The sequence below is a fragment of the Mirounga angustirostris genome, unplaced genomic scaffold, assembly GCF_029215605.1.
Source record: "Mirounga angustirostris isolate CCGP_5_RB_7025 unplaced genomic scaffold, mMirAng1.0.hap1 SCAF_8, whole genome shotgun sequence".
Taxonomy (NCBI): Eukaryota; Metazoa; Chordata; class Mammalia; order Carnivora; family Phocidae; genus Mirounga; species Mirounga angustirostris.
In genome coordinates, this window is record NW_026991716.1 from 68,635,937 (window position 1) to 68,654,905 (window position 18,969).

General features: G+C 38.6%; 2 protein-coding genes across 2 annotated transcripts in view; one reads left to right on the top strand and one right to left on the bottom strand.

The window, feature by feature from the left end:
* ELOVL4 (ELOVL fatty acid elongase 4) overlaps positions 1-13,597 on the bottom strand; it is a 32,076-nt gene extending 18,479 nt beyond the window's left edge. The window contains exon 1 of the mRNA XM_045867142.3: positions 13,188-13,597. Coding sequence (XP_045723098.1) covers positions 13,188-13,287 — 100 coding nt within the window. The 5' untranslated portion in view covers positions 13,288-13,597. The remainder of the gene's footprint in view (positions 1-13,187) is intronic.
* Positions 13,598-13,728: 131 nt separating this feature from the next.
* TTK (TTK protein kinase) overlaps positions 13,729-18,969 on the top strand; it is an 80,106-nt gene continuing 74,865 nt past the window's right edge. The window contains exon 1 of the mRNA XM_045867146.3: positions 13,729-13,970. The gene's annotated coding sequence lies outside the window, so the exon portion shown is untranslated. The remainder of the gene's footprint in view (positions 13,971-18,969) is intronic.

An 18,969-nucleotide genomic window follows, 5' to 3' on the forward strand; every position in this document is an offset into this window, starting at 1 on the left:
GCCCTGCGTCGGGCTCCATGCTCAATGGAGAGTCTGCTTGAGGTTTCTCTCTCCCTCTTCCTCTGTCCCCCCCCCCCCACTCACGCTTTCTTTCTCTGTCTCAAATTAAAAAAAAAACAAAACAAAACTCTCTAACAGACCTGTTTTTTGTTTTGGAAAGGCTGATTTTTCTTAAAGCTTTTTAAAATTCAGGGTGTTTGCCAGTCAGAACGAACTTTATCCCCTAAGTAGTCTAAGGTAGTTATCATCTCCCAAAAGAAAAATCAGTAAAATTTTTAATTTTTAGGACATCCAAATTCCTAGAATTAACAAGAGTAAGCACAAGACTAGGAAATAATCCTAGCCAGGTAATGACTTAAGAAGACACATGGAACGGAGGGAATGTGGTAGAGGGGCAAGAGGCAGGAAGTGAATTAAGACCAACCAGATTCCAGGCCTCTCCGTCATGTGCTAGCCCCACGGCTTGGACCTGAAACTCCTGGAGCCACAATTCCTCCTGTGTAAAATGTGGGTAATAAGATTACCCAAAACACAGAGTTGCTTTGCGGTTTAAATTGCTAGCCCTCTGTAAGAAGCCCCTCCAACATTAACTCTGTTTTGCACTTAAACGTATTGAATATGTATTTCTTTTGAAACCTTCAAAGCACACTATGATTACCTCTATCATATCATGCAACTGTCCTTTTAGTCTGTTTAAGTGTGTCCCACACAGACTGGGCAGGGGCAGTGTTATTATTTCTATAGCCACAAAGGCTTGCAAGAGTAGATGTATCCAGCAAATGGCTGAGGATTAACAAACTGAATGAAGGCCACAAAGTATCTAGAAAATAAATATTATTATGGCAACTACTACTGTGAAAATAGATATTGAAGACATTTCTCAACTGCCCTTTTGATTCAGGTAAAATGAGCAAGAGTTATTGATCAATATTTTTCTAAAAGATATAGAAAATCTCTGTTGGGATAAAAAACAACTAAATGTTCTATAGAAATGCATGCCATTGTTTGGTTTTCTTAAATATATTTTTAAACCAATAGCTTAAGAACATTTTTAATTCTTCTTTTTCCATATTATACATAGTAGGAGATTATCAAAGAAATTAAGAATCCTTCATTCCCTTGTTATTCAAAATGTTGTACTCCAGCAGAAAAGTATCTCCCGGAAGCTTGCTAGAAATAAAGAATCTCAGGCCTCAATCCAGACTACTAAACCAGAATCTGTGTTTTAATAAGATTCCCAGGTGATTTACACATTAAAATCGCTTTTTTTTTCTTTTAACAATATCTACATCTATTTAACCTGCTATAAACAAAAGAAAAACACACGCCTAACAACCAACTAGAGATACTGAGTAGCTTCAGGAGTATATTCAAGACATGAAGAAGTATGTACTATATATTATTCTCCAAAATTATTCATCCTTCTTTGCTATGTTGGAACCAAAAGCTGCAAATCAACACCATGTTTTTATATCTCTCTACTAACCACTAATATACAAGTGATATTGTTAAAAATCCATTTCCATTTACTGACTACACAAAAATAACAGTCAATGTCACCTTGTACACTAGAGATTCCCCCAAAGGGAAACTGCAGTGTTTTTCTTAAGGAGGTATTCAATGCCTTCCTCCATTTATTATAAAGGTCATGAGGGCCAGAGCCACAGTCCTTATTCCTCAATGTATCTGTAACAATGTCTAGTATACAAGTACCCTCAAACATTGTTAGGAGAAATTTTTAATGAAAAATGTAGGTAACTGTTGTCAAGAAGAGTTTGAGAAGGATTTTATCTCTATAATAGGGATAAACCAAATGACACTATAAGGCCTCTTCTAGGTTCTAGTCTAAAATGTGATGTATAATGTATTTTCCACCCCAGGTAAGATCTTGGGTATCAGTGAGGTGAAAAAGGCAGAAGTAGAGGAGAAAGGGTCTTCACACAACTGGATACGATGGACAGGTAACGATCCGAGATATACTCTAGAACTGAAGCACAGATTCTGAAGGTGGTGGATGATTAAGAGTCCAGTCAGTTCCTACTGAGTCAGGGTGATGAGCAGGGAAAATTTCTGCTTTAACCTCCCCTACGTCCTCAGGAAAGAGGATGATGGTTTCAGCTGGAAAGACTGCCTGGATGAATGAAAGGAAAGGGCAGCCCTTACAGGGGGTGGACCAGTCAGAGGCTAGGCCAAAAAATGGCCAAGAGGTCAGTGAGTGATGGGCAGACAGGACAGAATGGAGGTCCTTTCCAGCAAGGCAAGGGTAAGCTGCAGCATCTGAGGGGATGAGGGGGGAAATGGCCTGAAAGCAGAACAAGAGGGCAAAAATGTTTTATGTAACTCAGTAGTATTACAGTCACCTAAGAGCCTGAAAGAATGGATGGAGGAGTTCAAAAACAGAAAAAAGGAAAGAAAAATTTTGGTTCCAAGTTTGCCTGAACAGAGATCATGATAAAGGCAGAAAGTGAGAGAAATGATAAAATTTCCCACAAAGAGCAGATAAATAGGGATGGACTCAGAAGTTGCAAAGGGGAAAAGACAGTAACACAGATGAGCTGAGTGAATCAATAAGTGTTACAAACTGAAGAGTGATTACTCTGAGTTTAATATGGGAGGGTTAGTACTAGATGGAGAAGATCCAAGAAAGTCAGTTCACTCACTTGGAAAAAGGGAATAATAGTATGCAGCCCAAAGGAGTATGAGGATCAAATGTGGTAATACATGCGAAGCATTAGATATAGTCCCTGGCACTTAGTAAGCATCCAATAAATGTTTGCTATTATTACTGGACAGTAAAACAGTATCCGTTGTATGAACAGGGAACCCGTCCTGCATTAGGAAAAGGTCACTGATGTGGGAAGGTGAAAGATCTGGATTAGGTCCCAGCTTCATTACTTTCCAGCTGTGTAGTTTTTAGTCTGTTTCTGCATCATGGAATGATTAAATAATACCTACTTTATGGGGATGCTATGAACATTAAATAAGGTGTATAAAATGCACACTACAGGATGTCATAGTCCATAAGGGTCCTGCACTAGAAGCTCAATAAATAACAGTGAGTTTCACCATGTGCAGATTATATCTAAATCCATCATTAAAAAAATATAAGGGATATATATATATACATATTTTGGACCTTGAACAACATGGGTTTAAAATGCAGGGGGCCACTTAAATTCCTGAATTTTTTTCAATAAATACAATACTATAAATGTATTTTCCTTATGATTTTCTTAATAATATTTCTTTTCTCTAGCTTTATCATTAAGAATATAGTATATAATACTATAAGAAAGTATGTTAATTGACTATATGTTATGGTAAGGTTTCTGGTCAAAAGTAGGCTATTAGCAGTTAAATTTTGAGGGAGTCAAAGGTTATATGTGGATTTTTGACCATGCAGGGGATCAGCATTCCTTAATCCCTGCATTATTCAAGAGTCAGTTGTGTATTTTTCTCCCAGACCTTTTATTGCCCCAAATCCCCCCACCTTTTGGCATTTTTTTCCTTTTCCCTATGAACGGGATTTTATGATTATGTCATCATATAAATGTGTTTGTTTTTTTTTTAAGAAATACATTTTTTTTTAAAGATTTTATTTTTATTTGAGAGAGAGAGAATGAGAGAGAGCGAGTACATGAGAGGGGGGAGGGTCAGAGGGAGAAGCAGACTCCCTGCCGAGCAGGGAGCCCGATGCGGGACTCGATCCAGGGACTCCAGGATCATGACCTGAGCTGAAGGCAGTCGCTTAACCGACTGAGCCACACAGGCGCCCTAAATGTGTTTTTGATATAAAAGAATGATGCCTCACATCCTGGAAGCCAAGATAAAATGCAGATAAGTGGTTTCCTTCTCACCCCATTTTCACATTTTGTTTGACTTCTCAGAAAAAGCAGTCATAAAACTTCCTCCCTGTACTAATCTGGGAGTTCAAAGTCCAAACATCCCCCTTAGTGCCACTAATGATCTTAAGGATTTAAGAAAATTGAAATGGTGTTTCCTTTTAGCAAAAAAAAAAAAAAAAAAAAAGATTGCAGATACCATTGGAGCGTGTACATGTGTTTTTTTTTTTTTTAAAGATTTTATTTATTTATTTGACAGACAGAGACATAGCAAGAGAGGGAACACAAGCGGGGGGGGGGGGGTGGGAGAGGGAGAAGCAGGCTCTCCGCTGAGCAGGGAGCCCGATGCGGTGCTCTATCCCAGGACCCTGGGATCATGACCTGAGCCCAAGGCAGACGCTTAACGACTGAGCCACCCAGGTGCCCCAAGTGTGTATGTGTTTTAATGGGAACTGTGGCCATAATCTTCTTATGCTAACAGTTCCGTAAGCTGGAATATCCAATGGTAAAATACTATTGGTCCTGAATTTATTCCTTTTCACCAATTACCAATAGTTTCAGATTCTTACACTGTGAAATTTGGCAAACATTTCCATAATTCTCTTTGAATATACTTTCTTTGTCCTAGCCACTCCATGATATAGAAGTCAACTTCATCTTCTCAGGCTAAATACCATTTCTTATACCTTACATATGTATATTCATATATATGATTTAAACATATAAATTTATATAAATAAATATCACTTTTTAGTTTAATCTCATACAACAGCCCTTACAGTACCTTTGAGTATTTCAGATGTTTTTCTTTAGATTACCTCTGGTGGTATTATGACTTTGTTCAGATTTAATATTCAAAAGTACTGATACTATATAGATAAGATAGCAGTATAAGATAAGATAAAGTCAGAGAAAATATATAGGTCAGAGAATTGATTATTGCTTTCCTGCTTGGCTAGTGTGATGGGGAGACAAGAGCACTGGGCTAAGAGACAACAACCTGTTAAGCCCATTTCCACTACAGTGTTCATCCACAAGTGACTTAATTTCTATGACTCTCAGAAACTTCTAAAGATCTGAAAATAACAATGCCTGCCAGGCCTATCTTCCAGGTTGTGAAGTTTTTGGTAAAATTGTAAAGCAAAAAACAAAGGCAAGTTTGTCTTCCTTGTTATTTGCTACTTTCTAGCCATTAGGTACTTTTTTAGGCAACAGCTATGCATTCTCCTTATAAAGCCATTTACTGTAAGCTGAAAAAACAATAAAAGAATTGTCAACAAAAATAAACTAGCCAGTTAGTTTACCAGCAAAATGAGTTTATGGGAGGATAGCAGAGGAACTGCAATTTTGGACATGCAAACCACGGTGAACTATAGGCAAGTCCTGAGAACAAATGAGGAAAGCATCCTTTTAATAGAGGGAAAAACAAGCTGGCAGGGGTTATTTAGAATGATCCACTGGAAGAGGGTGACAGTTCTGGGTTGTGGCAACTTTTAATTAGCTGGGTTGCTGCTGGGCCAGGAGAAAATCCTCCTCCTGCTGGGTGGGGTGTTAAGGTAAGCCTCTTCCTGTGGGTTGGAGTGTGTAAATAGGCTGTGACACGTGGCACATGCCTGAGAGTTGCCCCTTCAGAACTTCCCAACTCCATTTTTTAAAATTTTATTTTTTTTTATTTTTAGTAATCTCTACACCCAATGTGGGGCTCGAACTTAAAATCCCGAGATCAAGAGTTGCATGCTTTTCTGCCTGAGCCAGCCAGGTGCCCCCCCCAAATCCATTCTCAATGAGCTTTTCCTTTACTCATTTTCACAGAATCAACTGTTTTACCAATGAACGAAAGATCATGTCTAGAGGTACTATATTAATTTTGTATGAAATGTTTAAAAAATTATGGTAAAAAGACATAACGTAAAATGTACTTAATCATTTTTAAGTGTACAGTTCAATGATGTTAAGTATATTCACATTGTTGTACAACCAATCTCCAGAACTTTCTCATCTTGCAAAACTGAAACTCTATACCAACTAAACGACTCGCCACAGACCCTGGCAATCAACACTCTACTTTCTGTTTCTATGAATTACACTACTTTAGAGTCCTTATATAAGTGGAGTCATCAAGGCTCATTCATGTTTTGGCATGTGTCAGAATTTCCTTCCTTTTTAAGGCTAAATAACATTCCATTGTATGTATACATGACATTTTGTTTATCCATTCATTCACCAATGGACATTTTCCACCTCTTGGCTCTTGTTAATAATGCTTCTATGAACATGGGTGTGTAAAACTATATGAAACTCTTTAACAATATATATCTGTGCTTAAGTTTTCATTTGATAAATAAAAATAAAAACAAAGCTTACTCCTTTGACTACTCCAGTTCAAAATTACAAATGCCTTTCTGTGATTGCACCTAACAGGGAGTAACTGATTCCTTCAGTGGATTAATACATTTGCCTTTCAAATTCCAAGACTTATATTCTAAGTAAAATGCAATCACAAAATATATTTAGAGGTATTTAAGAATGACTATATTCCATAAAGAAAGATACATGACAAAAACAAGATATTTTAAATTAACATCTGGTTAAGGAACATACTTATACCAAAATTATTTAATTTCTTTTGTTTTCCCCATACTCTAAGACCTATATATTTGTAGCAATTTTATAAGAATTTTAAGCCATACTTCCAAATTTTAGAAATGCTCATAAAGTGCCTATAATTGAAAATCTTTTCTAAGTACATATGATAAAATTTTGCATTTTCTGTAGAAAAAAAATATAAAGTAAGATTAAGTTTAGACTATTTAAGCCACCACTTTAGGAGACATTATGAGGACTCAATAAAGTGGCTATAAGAGATGACAGAGTTTCAACTATCTCAGGGTACAGGTAGCAATATGAAACCCAAAGGATCATGAACAACTTGCCCCAAACCACATAACAAGCCATCCTCAGAAGCTGTATGTTACATAATAAATGTAATGTATAATTACGTATATTACATACATAATATATAATAATTTAAAGTTATTGCTATTATTTTTGACAAAATAGATAACTCTTGGTTATTCAAGAAATACCTAATTAAACAGGTACAGTATTATGGCAACAAACACAGTGCTATGTCAAAGTAGGTCCTTAAATATCTATATCCCTTTGTTTTTCTATTCCTTTACCTATTTCTATGGAGCAGATAAGAAAGTAAAAATGATTAAATGTGAATCTGTTATTTGCTCTATTTTAGCAACACTAATAATGGGTTTGTTGGAAAAGATTGGAATTATTGCAGAGTGAGGTTTTTAAATTACTGACCAATGTATGTTTATTTGAAGTTGCTTGACCTACTTAAAGAATTTTTTAAAATTTCATGTATATCCAGATAACAGTCCAGTGAGACCTTACAGATTACCTAATTCAACTCTCTTAATTTACAGATGAAAAAAGTTTGGAAAAACAAAGGGACCTGTCCAAACTCTCAAAGCTAATTAGTGAAACTAAAGCCTAGGACTGAAGCCTAGGTCATCTAAATCCCAGTCTAGTGTTCTTTCCTTTCTTTATTTCAGGCTGCCCTCCTCACTTCCACACTCACCACAATACTTCTGCATTGACAGGGAAGAGAGAATTATATCTCATTTTATAACTCTTAAAAATAACTCTTTTGTGCTAATAAATGATTTAATGGTTTGATTCCTTCATTAAATAGAGTCAACATCAGTTGAATTTATTGCTAACTTATGATAAATATCATTAAAAAAAACTTCCTATAATTTGGTGTGGCACCAAACTTTATTAGTGTTTAGCAACCAGAATATATCACTATTTGAAATTATGCTTGATTAAGGGGGTTATCTCTTGATACATATCAAATCAACAAATCCAAGAGCACTCCCTAGTGTTGGGGATAAAAATACAAAGAGTAAAGGGGTAAATAATAAAAAAGGTTAAATAGGTCAAGACAATGGAGTTACAGAAGGAATGGCACAAGGAAGTGCATGAGCAATTGCTAAAGGGAATGGGATCAGATGAAGGAATGAACTGCTCCAGGGTACATGGCCAAGAAAAGCTTTGTGAAGGAGGGCTCCTGGAGAGATAGAGAGGAGAAAGGGCAGTGAAGGCACAGGGAACAGTGTGACAAGAAAAACAAAGATAGACATGTGCATGTTTTACTCAAGAGGGAGTTATCCAGCTGGCTGGAGCTAGAGGTCTATGGACAAGGATATACCAGAGGACCAGGTTAAAAAGGAAATTTGGAAACTTGGTTTTGAAAGGCCATGTGTTTCCTCCCTTCTCTTTTCTAAAAATCAAAACCCTGATGAGTTTTAAAAATGTATTTGAATTCATTCTCATTCCAAGGGAAAATAAAACAGTAACACCTTGGTTTTTAAAAGAAGAAATGTCCCGATCATGAAAAGGAAAAAAAGAGCCATCTACAGTGAGAAAAGACAGATTCTGTCACACAACACTTCTCTATGTTCTTAAATGTCTAATTTGAAATAATAAATGACTCGATAAATCCTAAAATAATACTTAGGTTACTAATATTAAATCACTCACTAATGACATTTATCATGTGACTTGAGAAAAAAACTAACAAATTCAATTTTAAAAAGATGACTACTTCTTTGCAGCTCACAAAGGTACAGTCTGATATAATCACCTACGTAATTCTTAAAACCTGTCTCCCTAAGCCAAAAAATCTAACTGTATAAAAGTGTCCTGGCACCAGTTTTAGAATTTGCATTGTTTTACCCTCCTGTAATTTCATCTGTGATTGGATGTTCTGTGATGAGGCTGCTGGGGAATAGACAAGAGTATCAGATGTTAAAGTCCAAGAGTCTGCCATCAAAAATAAGAACCAGACAAAAAAACAAAAAAACCCTAAAATGGTATGGACCTCCTAGAGGTTTCAGGGAGGTTATGAGACAGAAGGATAACTCTAGGACCTCACTGAAAACACTAGCTAAGGGAGATCCCATGTTAGGAGCTGATGTTCCACATATTTGTCTTTAATTAGCTGCCTAGAATTTAGTGTCTTTTCTCAAAGAAACATTAAAAATGATAATTAGGTTTCCAGGCTAGGCTAAATAAAAAAAAAATATTTTAGACAATAACAAAGATTAAAGACTATACATTGATTGTGACAAATAATAATACTAATGTAAATATACTGTAAGACACATGCTCCTCTGGGACCTAGAACTCCTTGGGACAGACCTTTTACCCCAGATTATTTGAGCTGAGTTAAATGTCCCTTCCCACAAGCCTCCAGTTTCAGCAAGCCAGGATGACTCACGGACTTATCTTAAAAACATTCCCAGTTTCCATGAATTTTTAGTCTTTGATGCCCTTTTTAGTCTACCTATCCAAATACTCTCTGAAAATATACACATCAACTCCACATGGTGACAGCCAAAATATTCTAAAAATAGAATCTTACAACTCAAGACTGTGGTGCAGGTAAAAGAAGTGAAGATAAGAATAGGAAGAAGGGCTTTTCTGACTTCCCTATGTGCCAGCTAGGCCTGATTCTGACAGATCACAGATCATGCCTTCAGACCATGATACCAAGCAAGGCGGCAGTGACCAAGTGCACTCATTCTCTCCCCAGAGCCCAGAACTATTCCTACACATAGTAAGCGATGAGAAAAGAATAAATGATTATATAAGCCTTGCTTCCAAATTTCATCATCATCTTACAGCGTCCTCCTTCTTCGTATACTACTCATCCCCTTTTCCCTTCTGCCCTCCAAAGTGAATTTAAGGCCAGCTAAGCTGGCCTTCTATGCTCTAAGTTCAAATCCCAAGAGAGCAATGCCAACCACCACCCCATACACACACACACACACACACACACACGCACATGTGTGTACATACTTCATGAACAATGGCTGTTTAAAAACATGTGGTCAAAAAGAAATAAGGCGATATCAGGCCTTATTGTAGGCATGCTGGCTATTAACTTTGTAGGATGCTTCTATACTAATTTCAGTTAACACAAAAGGCTACTAATAAGGATTTATTAAAATAAATACAACAGATAATGTAGATAATTTGGGTATTTATAAATTGGAGAATATTAAGATTCATCAGTTTTTAAAAATTTACATACAACTTTGATTATATATATAATTTGAGCCTAGGATCCCAGTCCTAATAATTTTAATGTACTCATAAAGTAAAAGAATAGAAGAATAAAATACAATGACATCAGAGTTCCTACTCCCATGCCACCAACTAGTATAAAGTTCTACACCAGTCTATACTTTCCTATTAATATAAACTGAGATTAACTTACTTGTTCAAAATATCTAAAAATATAATATAGGGAAGTAGAAAATTATTTTTGTTCTTTTTCTAAAAGTACAGCTTTTTCAGTTTTAGTACCAATGTATAAAGTATTAACAATTACAGTAAAAGTAACATTTTCTGTGTTAATACTCTATGGGTCGTAGTCTGTATTTGCTAAGTATGTGCCTTTGAAAAGCCCAGTTTTTATACATTGCCTTGAACATTGCTTTATGTTTTATTAAATAGCACCATTTGATATGATAGCACAAAATGGTCTTTTCCTAGAAACTGTTTGCCCTGGGGCAGAAATCTCTTGAATCACCAAATATACTCTACAAATCTGTAACTATTCTTATTATGACAGTCCAAAGTAGATATACTCATTTATACTTAGGTAGAAATTTCAGTGGAGAGAAACAGTTAATGAACTAATAAAACAAAGGCAGAAGCATAGAACTACAGTCTAGGGATGAAAGCACTCAAGGGCACAGACCCTAGTTCACATCTTGCTCTGTCTGAATAATCTGTATCCTTTTTTTTTTTTTAAAGATTTTATTTATTTATTCATGAGAGAGAGAGAGAGAGGCAGAGGGAGAAGCAGACTTCCCACAGAGCGGGGAGCCCGATGCGGGACTCGATCCCAGGACTCCGGGACCATGACCTGAGCCGAAGGCAGACGCTTAATCATCTGAGCCACTCAGGCGCCCTAATCTGTATCCTTTTGCCACACTCACTAAGATTTCTCAAGACCATCTTTCTCTCCATCCACTTTATTTCCCCCTCTTTCCAAACATCTGACTCATCAACTTTTTATTCAACCTCATGTAATAAGCTACTCTTCTATTTCAAAACTCATTCACTCAGATTTTTGTGAAATTATAGCAAGAGGAGATACTCGTGGAATCAGAGCAATGTGAATGAGTCAAAGAAAGGAAACATGGAGAGCTTGGGCTAAGGATGAAAGGAAATGGGAAACCATAGGGTTCAGGTCTATTCTGCCTGAATCTAAAAAATACTCCTCCTCACAGCAGCAAGGCAGAACAAAGTATATCCCACTAAGCCTCTAAGTTGGTTTAAGAAATGCCATCTACCTACACCAGGTAGCTCATTACAGAAAGCAAGGAAGCAGTCTCAAGTTTCGTAAGTGGATAGCCAGAGCATGGGTGAATACGTCCTTCCTTCTGACTTGCTAGTGAGAGGTCACTTGTGTTCCAGTGGCTACTCTCACTTCTCAGGCTTAGCCTACAATATTATTTTATATGCCCTTCACAGGGTAGTAGCAAGCTTTCACATGAAGCAACTGCATAAAATTTCCTATTTCATTCATGGTATTTTTTACACCAGCACCATTAGGAAGGAATGAACCAAGACAGAAAGGTCTATTCTACCTTTGTGCTCGGTTTGTCTTTCTGAGACTCAAGAGGCAGGGAAGCTCTGAGATGGGAAGGGAATGATAGACAGGAAGGAGAACTTCTGGGTGTGGCTCTGGCTGTATGGAGACTGGAGAACCTTGACAATGTCTGAACTCTGAAGTATGCAAAGTGCAATTATCTGCCAAAGCTGATGTTTAGCTCTGCACAATTGTGTAATGGGAAACCCTGATGCAATGTCTAAATAACCAAAGTCACAGAGATGAAGGGAAGGGTATATCCTTCCCAGTTTTTGTAGGTACAGCATAACCTCAGTGTAACAGCACATAGAAGAAAGACTTAAGGAAAAACTCCCTTAAAAGCTGCCTTTTAACCATTTTCAATCACAATGGCTTATTAAACAGCTTATTTCTCAGTGCCAAACTTGAGATTCCTACTAAAGAAGTTAAAGCCGCATCAATGTCAAAGAATCATTTTGTCACACACAGAAATAATTCCAGCACACATTTTCTCCACAAAACGTATCCCACGTATTGTAATCATGCTGTAACCACTGTCCCATTTACACTAACAACAAATATAAAACTACAGGAATATATTTTCATTTCTAGGTAAGGAAGGCAGAGAGTCACAACATGTAACGTTAGTCTCTTCCACTGCTGGGATTGCGGTGCAATACTGCAAAGGACTAGTTAATTTTAAATCGTAAGATCATTTCTAAAATCCTGTTGGGCTAATTTTTTTATTTCAAAAACCTTTAAATGCTTTAAAACTAAAAGCAAATGAAGCAAATTAAGAAAATAAATGGTAAAGTGTAAAAATAACATAATAATAGCACAACTACTTCCACTAGAGGAATCAACCAACTGAAGATCCCTGTCAAATACTCCAACCGCTAAAGGGAAAAGTTTGCTAATTTAAGAAAACTGTATATATGTAGGCTGCTGGGACAACCTCTAGGTGCTGCTGTAGAGACCCCTTTCCTAAAGACTTATTTCTTTCCCGGTATTTTAGTCTCCCCCTCCCCCTAACTGCACTGCACTGCGCAAAACACAATCACTTCAAACATATCTGCTGTTGAAAAAGCCTCAGAAACGGACCTTCTTCACGGTTCAAGAAGCCAAACAATGGCTTTTTACTTTTTATTCCAAATTACACTGTAGATGGATGAGCTAGACAAAATACTAGCAGGTTAGCAGGTTGTGTCAAAGCAATCAGGAGGCCGAAGAAGCAAAAACACAGCGACCACTGGAGCCCTCCTCCTTCCCCCAAGCCATCTCGCCAAATGGACTATTACTAAATGTTAAAATCAATCCTGTGCCTAAGCTAAAACGGTCAGATGAGATTGGGAGATGCGGGTGTAGGGTGGAGTGGTTCCTGCGTCGAGCCCTTAGCAGCACAGACTCCATCTGATTTGTCAGCTCCAGCATCCGAGAAGCTGAAGAGAGATGGAGGCTCAGAGGAAAACCGTGCGAGCGTCGGGGGCGGGGGGGGGGGGGAGTGCGGAGGGAGAGGCCTTAACGTTCGGATCAGATTAACCAGTGCCCGACCGCGGTCCCCGCGCCCCGGCATCTCCTCGGATCCGCAGCATCCCAACAGCCACAGGGAGCAAGGGACTGCAGGGCCGAGGGCTGGTGTCTCCCGCAGGGCCGGGCGAAGACCGAGAAGCCAGCCGCTTTACCTGTGATGGACCAGGTCCAGCGGTAGAACTCCACGGTGTCGTTCAGCGCCGCGGACACCACGTTGAGGACACTGCCCGGCTCCGAGTCCAGGAGCCCCATCTCGGCGATAAGCGGGCGCCGGCGGCAGCGGGAGGAGAAAGCGGAGACACCGTGGGAGGGTTGACCTCCGAGGCGACGGCCGACGGAGCGAGCGGCAGCCGGGGACCCCTCCAACGGCGGCGGCCCAGCTGCGTTTTCTCCTTCTCCTCGGGGCGCCGCGGCGACAGGGATGCGGCGGCCGCGTCGACTAGCCGGGCGGAGTAAAGGTACCGTCCAGGCTCCTAGGAGAAAGAGGAGGAGGAGGAGATCTCCCGTAAGCGCCAGGCGCTTGCAGCAGTCTGCCGCCTCGCGCGGCCGCCGCTCCAATCGCCTCGTCCCGAGTCACGTGGCCGCGCGCGAGGCGGAGGGGCCGACGCCCCTCCTCCCGCCCGCGCGCTAGGACTCTTGCGCAGGGATGAGGCTGTCGTGGGACCGCGAGAGTCAGGTCCGCGCAGGCGCGCGCCGTCCCACACCTCTAGTGTCTCACACTTTTTCAGGTCGCGCGGGAGCAAGGCACCTGGGCGCCTCTTGACTACCTACCCCCGCGAGTCTCCCCACGCCTCCTCCGTCTCCGTCCTCAGGAGGAGGGTACGCCGCCCCTGCGGAGGAGCATGTCGCCTTCCCACGGGTGACCTCGCATCCATCCCTGATACATCTTAGGAAACAGGACGGGGAAGAATGGGCGTTTTGTGGGCAAGGATGAGGTAGGCGAGACCTTTGGTCCTTACCTGTCATTCACTTCTATTTACTTTGGCTTCCTTTTTTTTTCCACCCCCACCAGCACATGCCTGTCATGACAAGAGAAATGCACAAGTTATCCCAAGTTAGTCAAGTGATATTTGTCTTCCACGCTGCAGTGGTGGAGAATGGACTGTGGGGCCTACTGATTAACCAGTTGACAAATAATTTGAATGAATGCTTGCATGTGTTTTTTAAACTTTTTAATATACATGGAATAATCAAAGCAATATAGTTGTATTAAATAGGGTCGTTAGAGCTTCAGAGAAGGAGGAGGACCGAGAGGGAACTTACAGTTAGAGAACTCCTCTTGGACCTGAAGGAGTTGAGAGGAACATAAAAGGATCATTGCTCAGGAAACACAGGACAATCTAGGTGAAAGAAGAAAAGTATTTATTTTTAAAAAATGTTTAGATAATAAAGTGGGAGGCAACAGGATAATCTACCCCTGAAAAGTGAACCACCTGAAAAGTAGCAAATATCCACTACATACAGTTCTTAATTTGATAGTTTCTGACATCAAACAAGATCTTTGAGAATAGTTCGGTAAACTTCTCACCTACTTGTTACCTAAAGGCATGACCTACTCTTTGTTTAACCCTCTCTCCAATTGTTGGTTTAGGAAGTTCCATTTAGAGGCCACAGTCAGGTGTGTGATTGCGTCTGCTCTTTAACACTGTTAAAATAATGTGAATACTGTTTTTCATCATGTTTATTTGATTTTTTTGTTTTCCAGTTGATTTGGTTGTATATTCTTTGACTTTATTTTATATTGGAAACATCATAGAGGATAAGAATTATTTTCGGTTCTTCACTGAAGACCTAACCCAGTGCTATAAATAATAATTAATATTTATGATGATGTCAAAATTATAATACTTATTTCAGAACTTGAAGACTATTATAAGTTACAGGAGCTTTACGATGAGAAAAGATAATTAAATGTAATTGATTTATTGCATCAAGCAACCACAGTCTTCTTTAATGTTCTGTTCCTGAAATTAACCAAAAAAATGTAATTTATCAAATATATTTACCAGATTAAATTTTCTGGATTGAATTATGGTTTCTCAAGTCTCAACCCCAAGTTATGTGTATCATACTGATTCTAGTAGATATATATAGGTATAGATATAGAGGTATGTAAATATATCTCTATATGTATATACATACATTTTTTTTTTAAATCCGGTCAAGTTGTAATACCTGGAGAGTAGATAAAGATCAGTGCTCTACTCATGTACTTTGATGACCTAAGTTGATGAACCAAAGTTCAGATTAGTTTGGCCTTCATCTCGAAAATTGATTACTACTTTTATATTGTGAAATCCTGGATGCTTTTTAAGGAGAACAGATCCCCACCCTCACCTGCATTCACACATACAAAACATTAGCATCTTTTTTTCCCAAGTTTTTTTTTGTTTTGTTTTTTTGTTTTTTTTTAGATTTTATTTATTTATTTGAGAGAGAGAGAATGAGAGACAGAGAGCACGAGAGGGAAGAGGGCAGAGGGAGAAGCAGACCCCCTGCTGAGCAGGGAGCCCTATGCGGGACTCGATTCCGGGACTCCAGGATCATGACCTGAGCCGAAGGCAGTCGCTTAACCAACTGAGCCACCCAGGCGCCCCTTTTTCCCAAGTTTTTATTTAAATTCTAATAGTTAACATATATGATAAAATTGGTTTCAGGTGTAAAGAATTTAGTGATTCATCACTTACATATAACACCCAGTGATCATCAGGAGTGCACCCTCTATTCTCTATAGTTAAGAGTCTATTATGGTTTGCTTCCCTCTCTCTTTTACTTGTTTAATACAGTGTGAACTTGTTAAAACAGCTTCAGATATTTTTCTAGCCTCTTTGAATAGAGGCCATCTTAAGTCCCTTTATTCACTAGGGGGCGCCTATCACATACAAGAAAATCCCAGACAAGTAATGACAAATCTAAGGGGTAACAGTTTCCTCCACACTCCCTGGAAGAGTAGTATGTTTATTTGCATTTATGAGCTGTCTAAATATACACTAAGAACAAGAACTCTAGAACTTACTCACTCAGGAACTCCATTACCCAGCATAGAGACTAACAGTCCAGTACATTCTCAATTCACAAGTGGTTTAGTGGTTTACAAATACTAGTGGCTGACTAAATCAAAGCCTACCTAATCTGTGCAAAGGGAAGGAGACCTGCATATTTACTCACCTAGAGTGGCAGCCATCTAACCAAGATCTTGGTGGCATCATGACAGAACAAAATCAAATATAAGCATCCATAGTATCTGCAAAATTTTTTGGACTAGAGTTCTTTGTTATGGGTTAAATACAAGTAAGATAAAGTTATCTAAAAAACTGAGAGAGGATATGATTATAATAAAAATTGATTTTATCTAAAATAGCAAAATATTTTAACATTTCTTACAGCCCATACAGAGTTAACAACATAAATTAAGCTATCCATTGTTTCCCTAGTGTTTCTGCCTTTCCACATTGTCAATAGCATCAGCAACCTGTGCTTTCAAAAAAAAGTGAACCTAAAAATCTGTTGAATCAGAAGTGAAAGCAAGTAGCTTGATGAAGAATTATAGAAAGATCTTAAATCTTACAGGAGTAAATTGTAGATAATACAGAAAAGGGAGAAAATCATTGGTAATATAGTTGACCCTTGAACAACACAGGTTTGAACTGTATGGGTCCACTTATACATGGATTTTTTCCGAATAAATATATTGAAAAATTTTTTGGAGATTTACAACAATTTGAAAAAATTCACAGATGAACCACATAGTCTAGAAATATAAAAAAAAATAAAAGGTATGTCATGAATGCATAAAATATGTATAGATACTAATCTATTTTATCATTTGCTACCATAAAATATATGCAGATCTATTACAAAAAATTAAAACTTACCAAAACTTACCCACACAAACATTTACAGATCATACATGGCACCATTAACAGTTGAGAGAAATGTAAACAAAGGTAAAGATAGAATATTAAGTCATAACTGCATGAAATTAACTAGTACATACTGTACCACTATAATAATTTCATAGCCCCTTCCTGTTGCTACTGTGGTGAGCTCAAGTGTTGCCAGTATCCGCTTAAAGCACTGTGTGATACTAATCATCTTTGTGTGAGTAGTTTGTCTCTCTAGTAAATTGCAAATCACAGTAAAAAGTGATCTCTCATCGTTCTCACATATTTTTCATCACAGTTAGTGCAATACTGTAAACCGTGAATAACAAGGTTATAACATGGGACCTATACAAAGTGTCGCTAGTGATGCTGGAAGTGCTCCCAAGAAGCAGAGAAAAGCATGACATTACGATAAAAAGGCGAATTGCTTGATATGTAGCATAGATTGAGGTCTGCAGGTGCAGTTGCCTGCTATATCAAGATGAATGAATCCAGTGTAAGGACCGTTGCTTTAAAAAAAAAAAGAAAGAAAGAAAAGAGAAGTCATGAAGCTGTTACTGCAGCTCTGCCAGCAGATGCATAAACCTTGCACTTTTTGCAAAATCCCTTTTATCTCATAATGAAAATGCAGCTTTTATGTGGTTTCAGGATTGCTATAAGAAGAGCATAGCTATAGACTCTAACATGATTTGAAAAAAAAGCAGTTACTGTATGAAAACTTAAAACAAAAGGAAGCTGAAGTATGTGATGTTGGAAAATTTAATGCCAGCAAAGGATGGTTTGATAATTTTAAAAAGAAGTTTGGCTTTAAAAATGTCAAGGTAACAGGAAAAGCAGCTTCTGCCAACCAAGAAGCAGTAGATGAGTTCCCAGACACCATTAAGAAATTGAGGAGATAAAAAGAAAGAAAGAGAGAAATCATTAAGGAGAAAGGATATCTGCCTAAACAGGTTTATAATGCAGACAGAAGTGCCCTATTCTGGAATAAAATGCCACAAAAGACATTTATTAGTAAGGAAGGGAAGTGAGTACCAGGATTTAAGGCAAGAAGGGATAGGCTAACTGTACTGTTTTATGCAAATGCAGTCAGGTTTATGATCAGGACTGCTCTTATCTACAAAGCTGCTAACTCCTAAGCCTTGAAGGGAAAAGATAACACCAGCTGCCAGTCTTTTGGTTGTACAACAAGGCCTGGACAACAATAACCCTTTTTCTGGATTGGTCCCATTAATGCTTTGTCCCTGAAGTCAGAAAAGACCTTGTCCATAGGGGGTTGCCTTTTCTTTCTTTCTTTTTTTTTTTTTTTTAAGATTTATTTATTTATTTGAGAGAGAGAGAGAGAGAGAGAGAGAATGAGCAAGCAGGGGCAGGGGCAGAGGGAGATAGAGAATCCTAAAGCAGACTCCCCACTGAGCACAGAGCCTGACACAGGGCTTGATCTCAGGACCCTGAGATCATGACCTGAGCCGGCCACTTAACCAACTGAGCCACCCAGGCACCGCAGGGATTGCCTTTTAACGTTCTTTTGATGTTGGACAATACCTCTGGCCACCCAGAATCCTACGAGTTCAACAGCAAAGTTGTTGAAGTGGTCTATTTGCCCCCACACACAGTATCTCTAATTCAGCCTCTAGATCAGGGAGTCATAAGGACCTTTAAGGCTCATTACACATGGTACTCTGTGGAAAGGACTGTTAAACTATGGAAAAGAACGCTGATAGGGAGAACATCATAAAAGTAAGGAAGGATTACACCAATGAAGATACCATCACTATTATAGAAAAAGCTGTGGAAAAATATCAAGCCCAAAGCAATAAGTTCCTGCTGGAGAAAACTGTGTCCAGATTTTGTGCATGACTTCTTAGGATTTATGACAGAGCCAATCAAGGAAATCATGAGAGAGACTGTGGATATGGCAAAAAAAAAAAAAAAGTGAGGGGTGAAGGGTTTCAAGATATGGATCTTAGAGAAATTCGAGAGCTAACAGACACCACATGACAAGAATTAACAGAAGACGACTTGATGGAGATGAGTGCTTTTGAACCAGTGC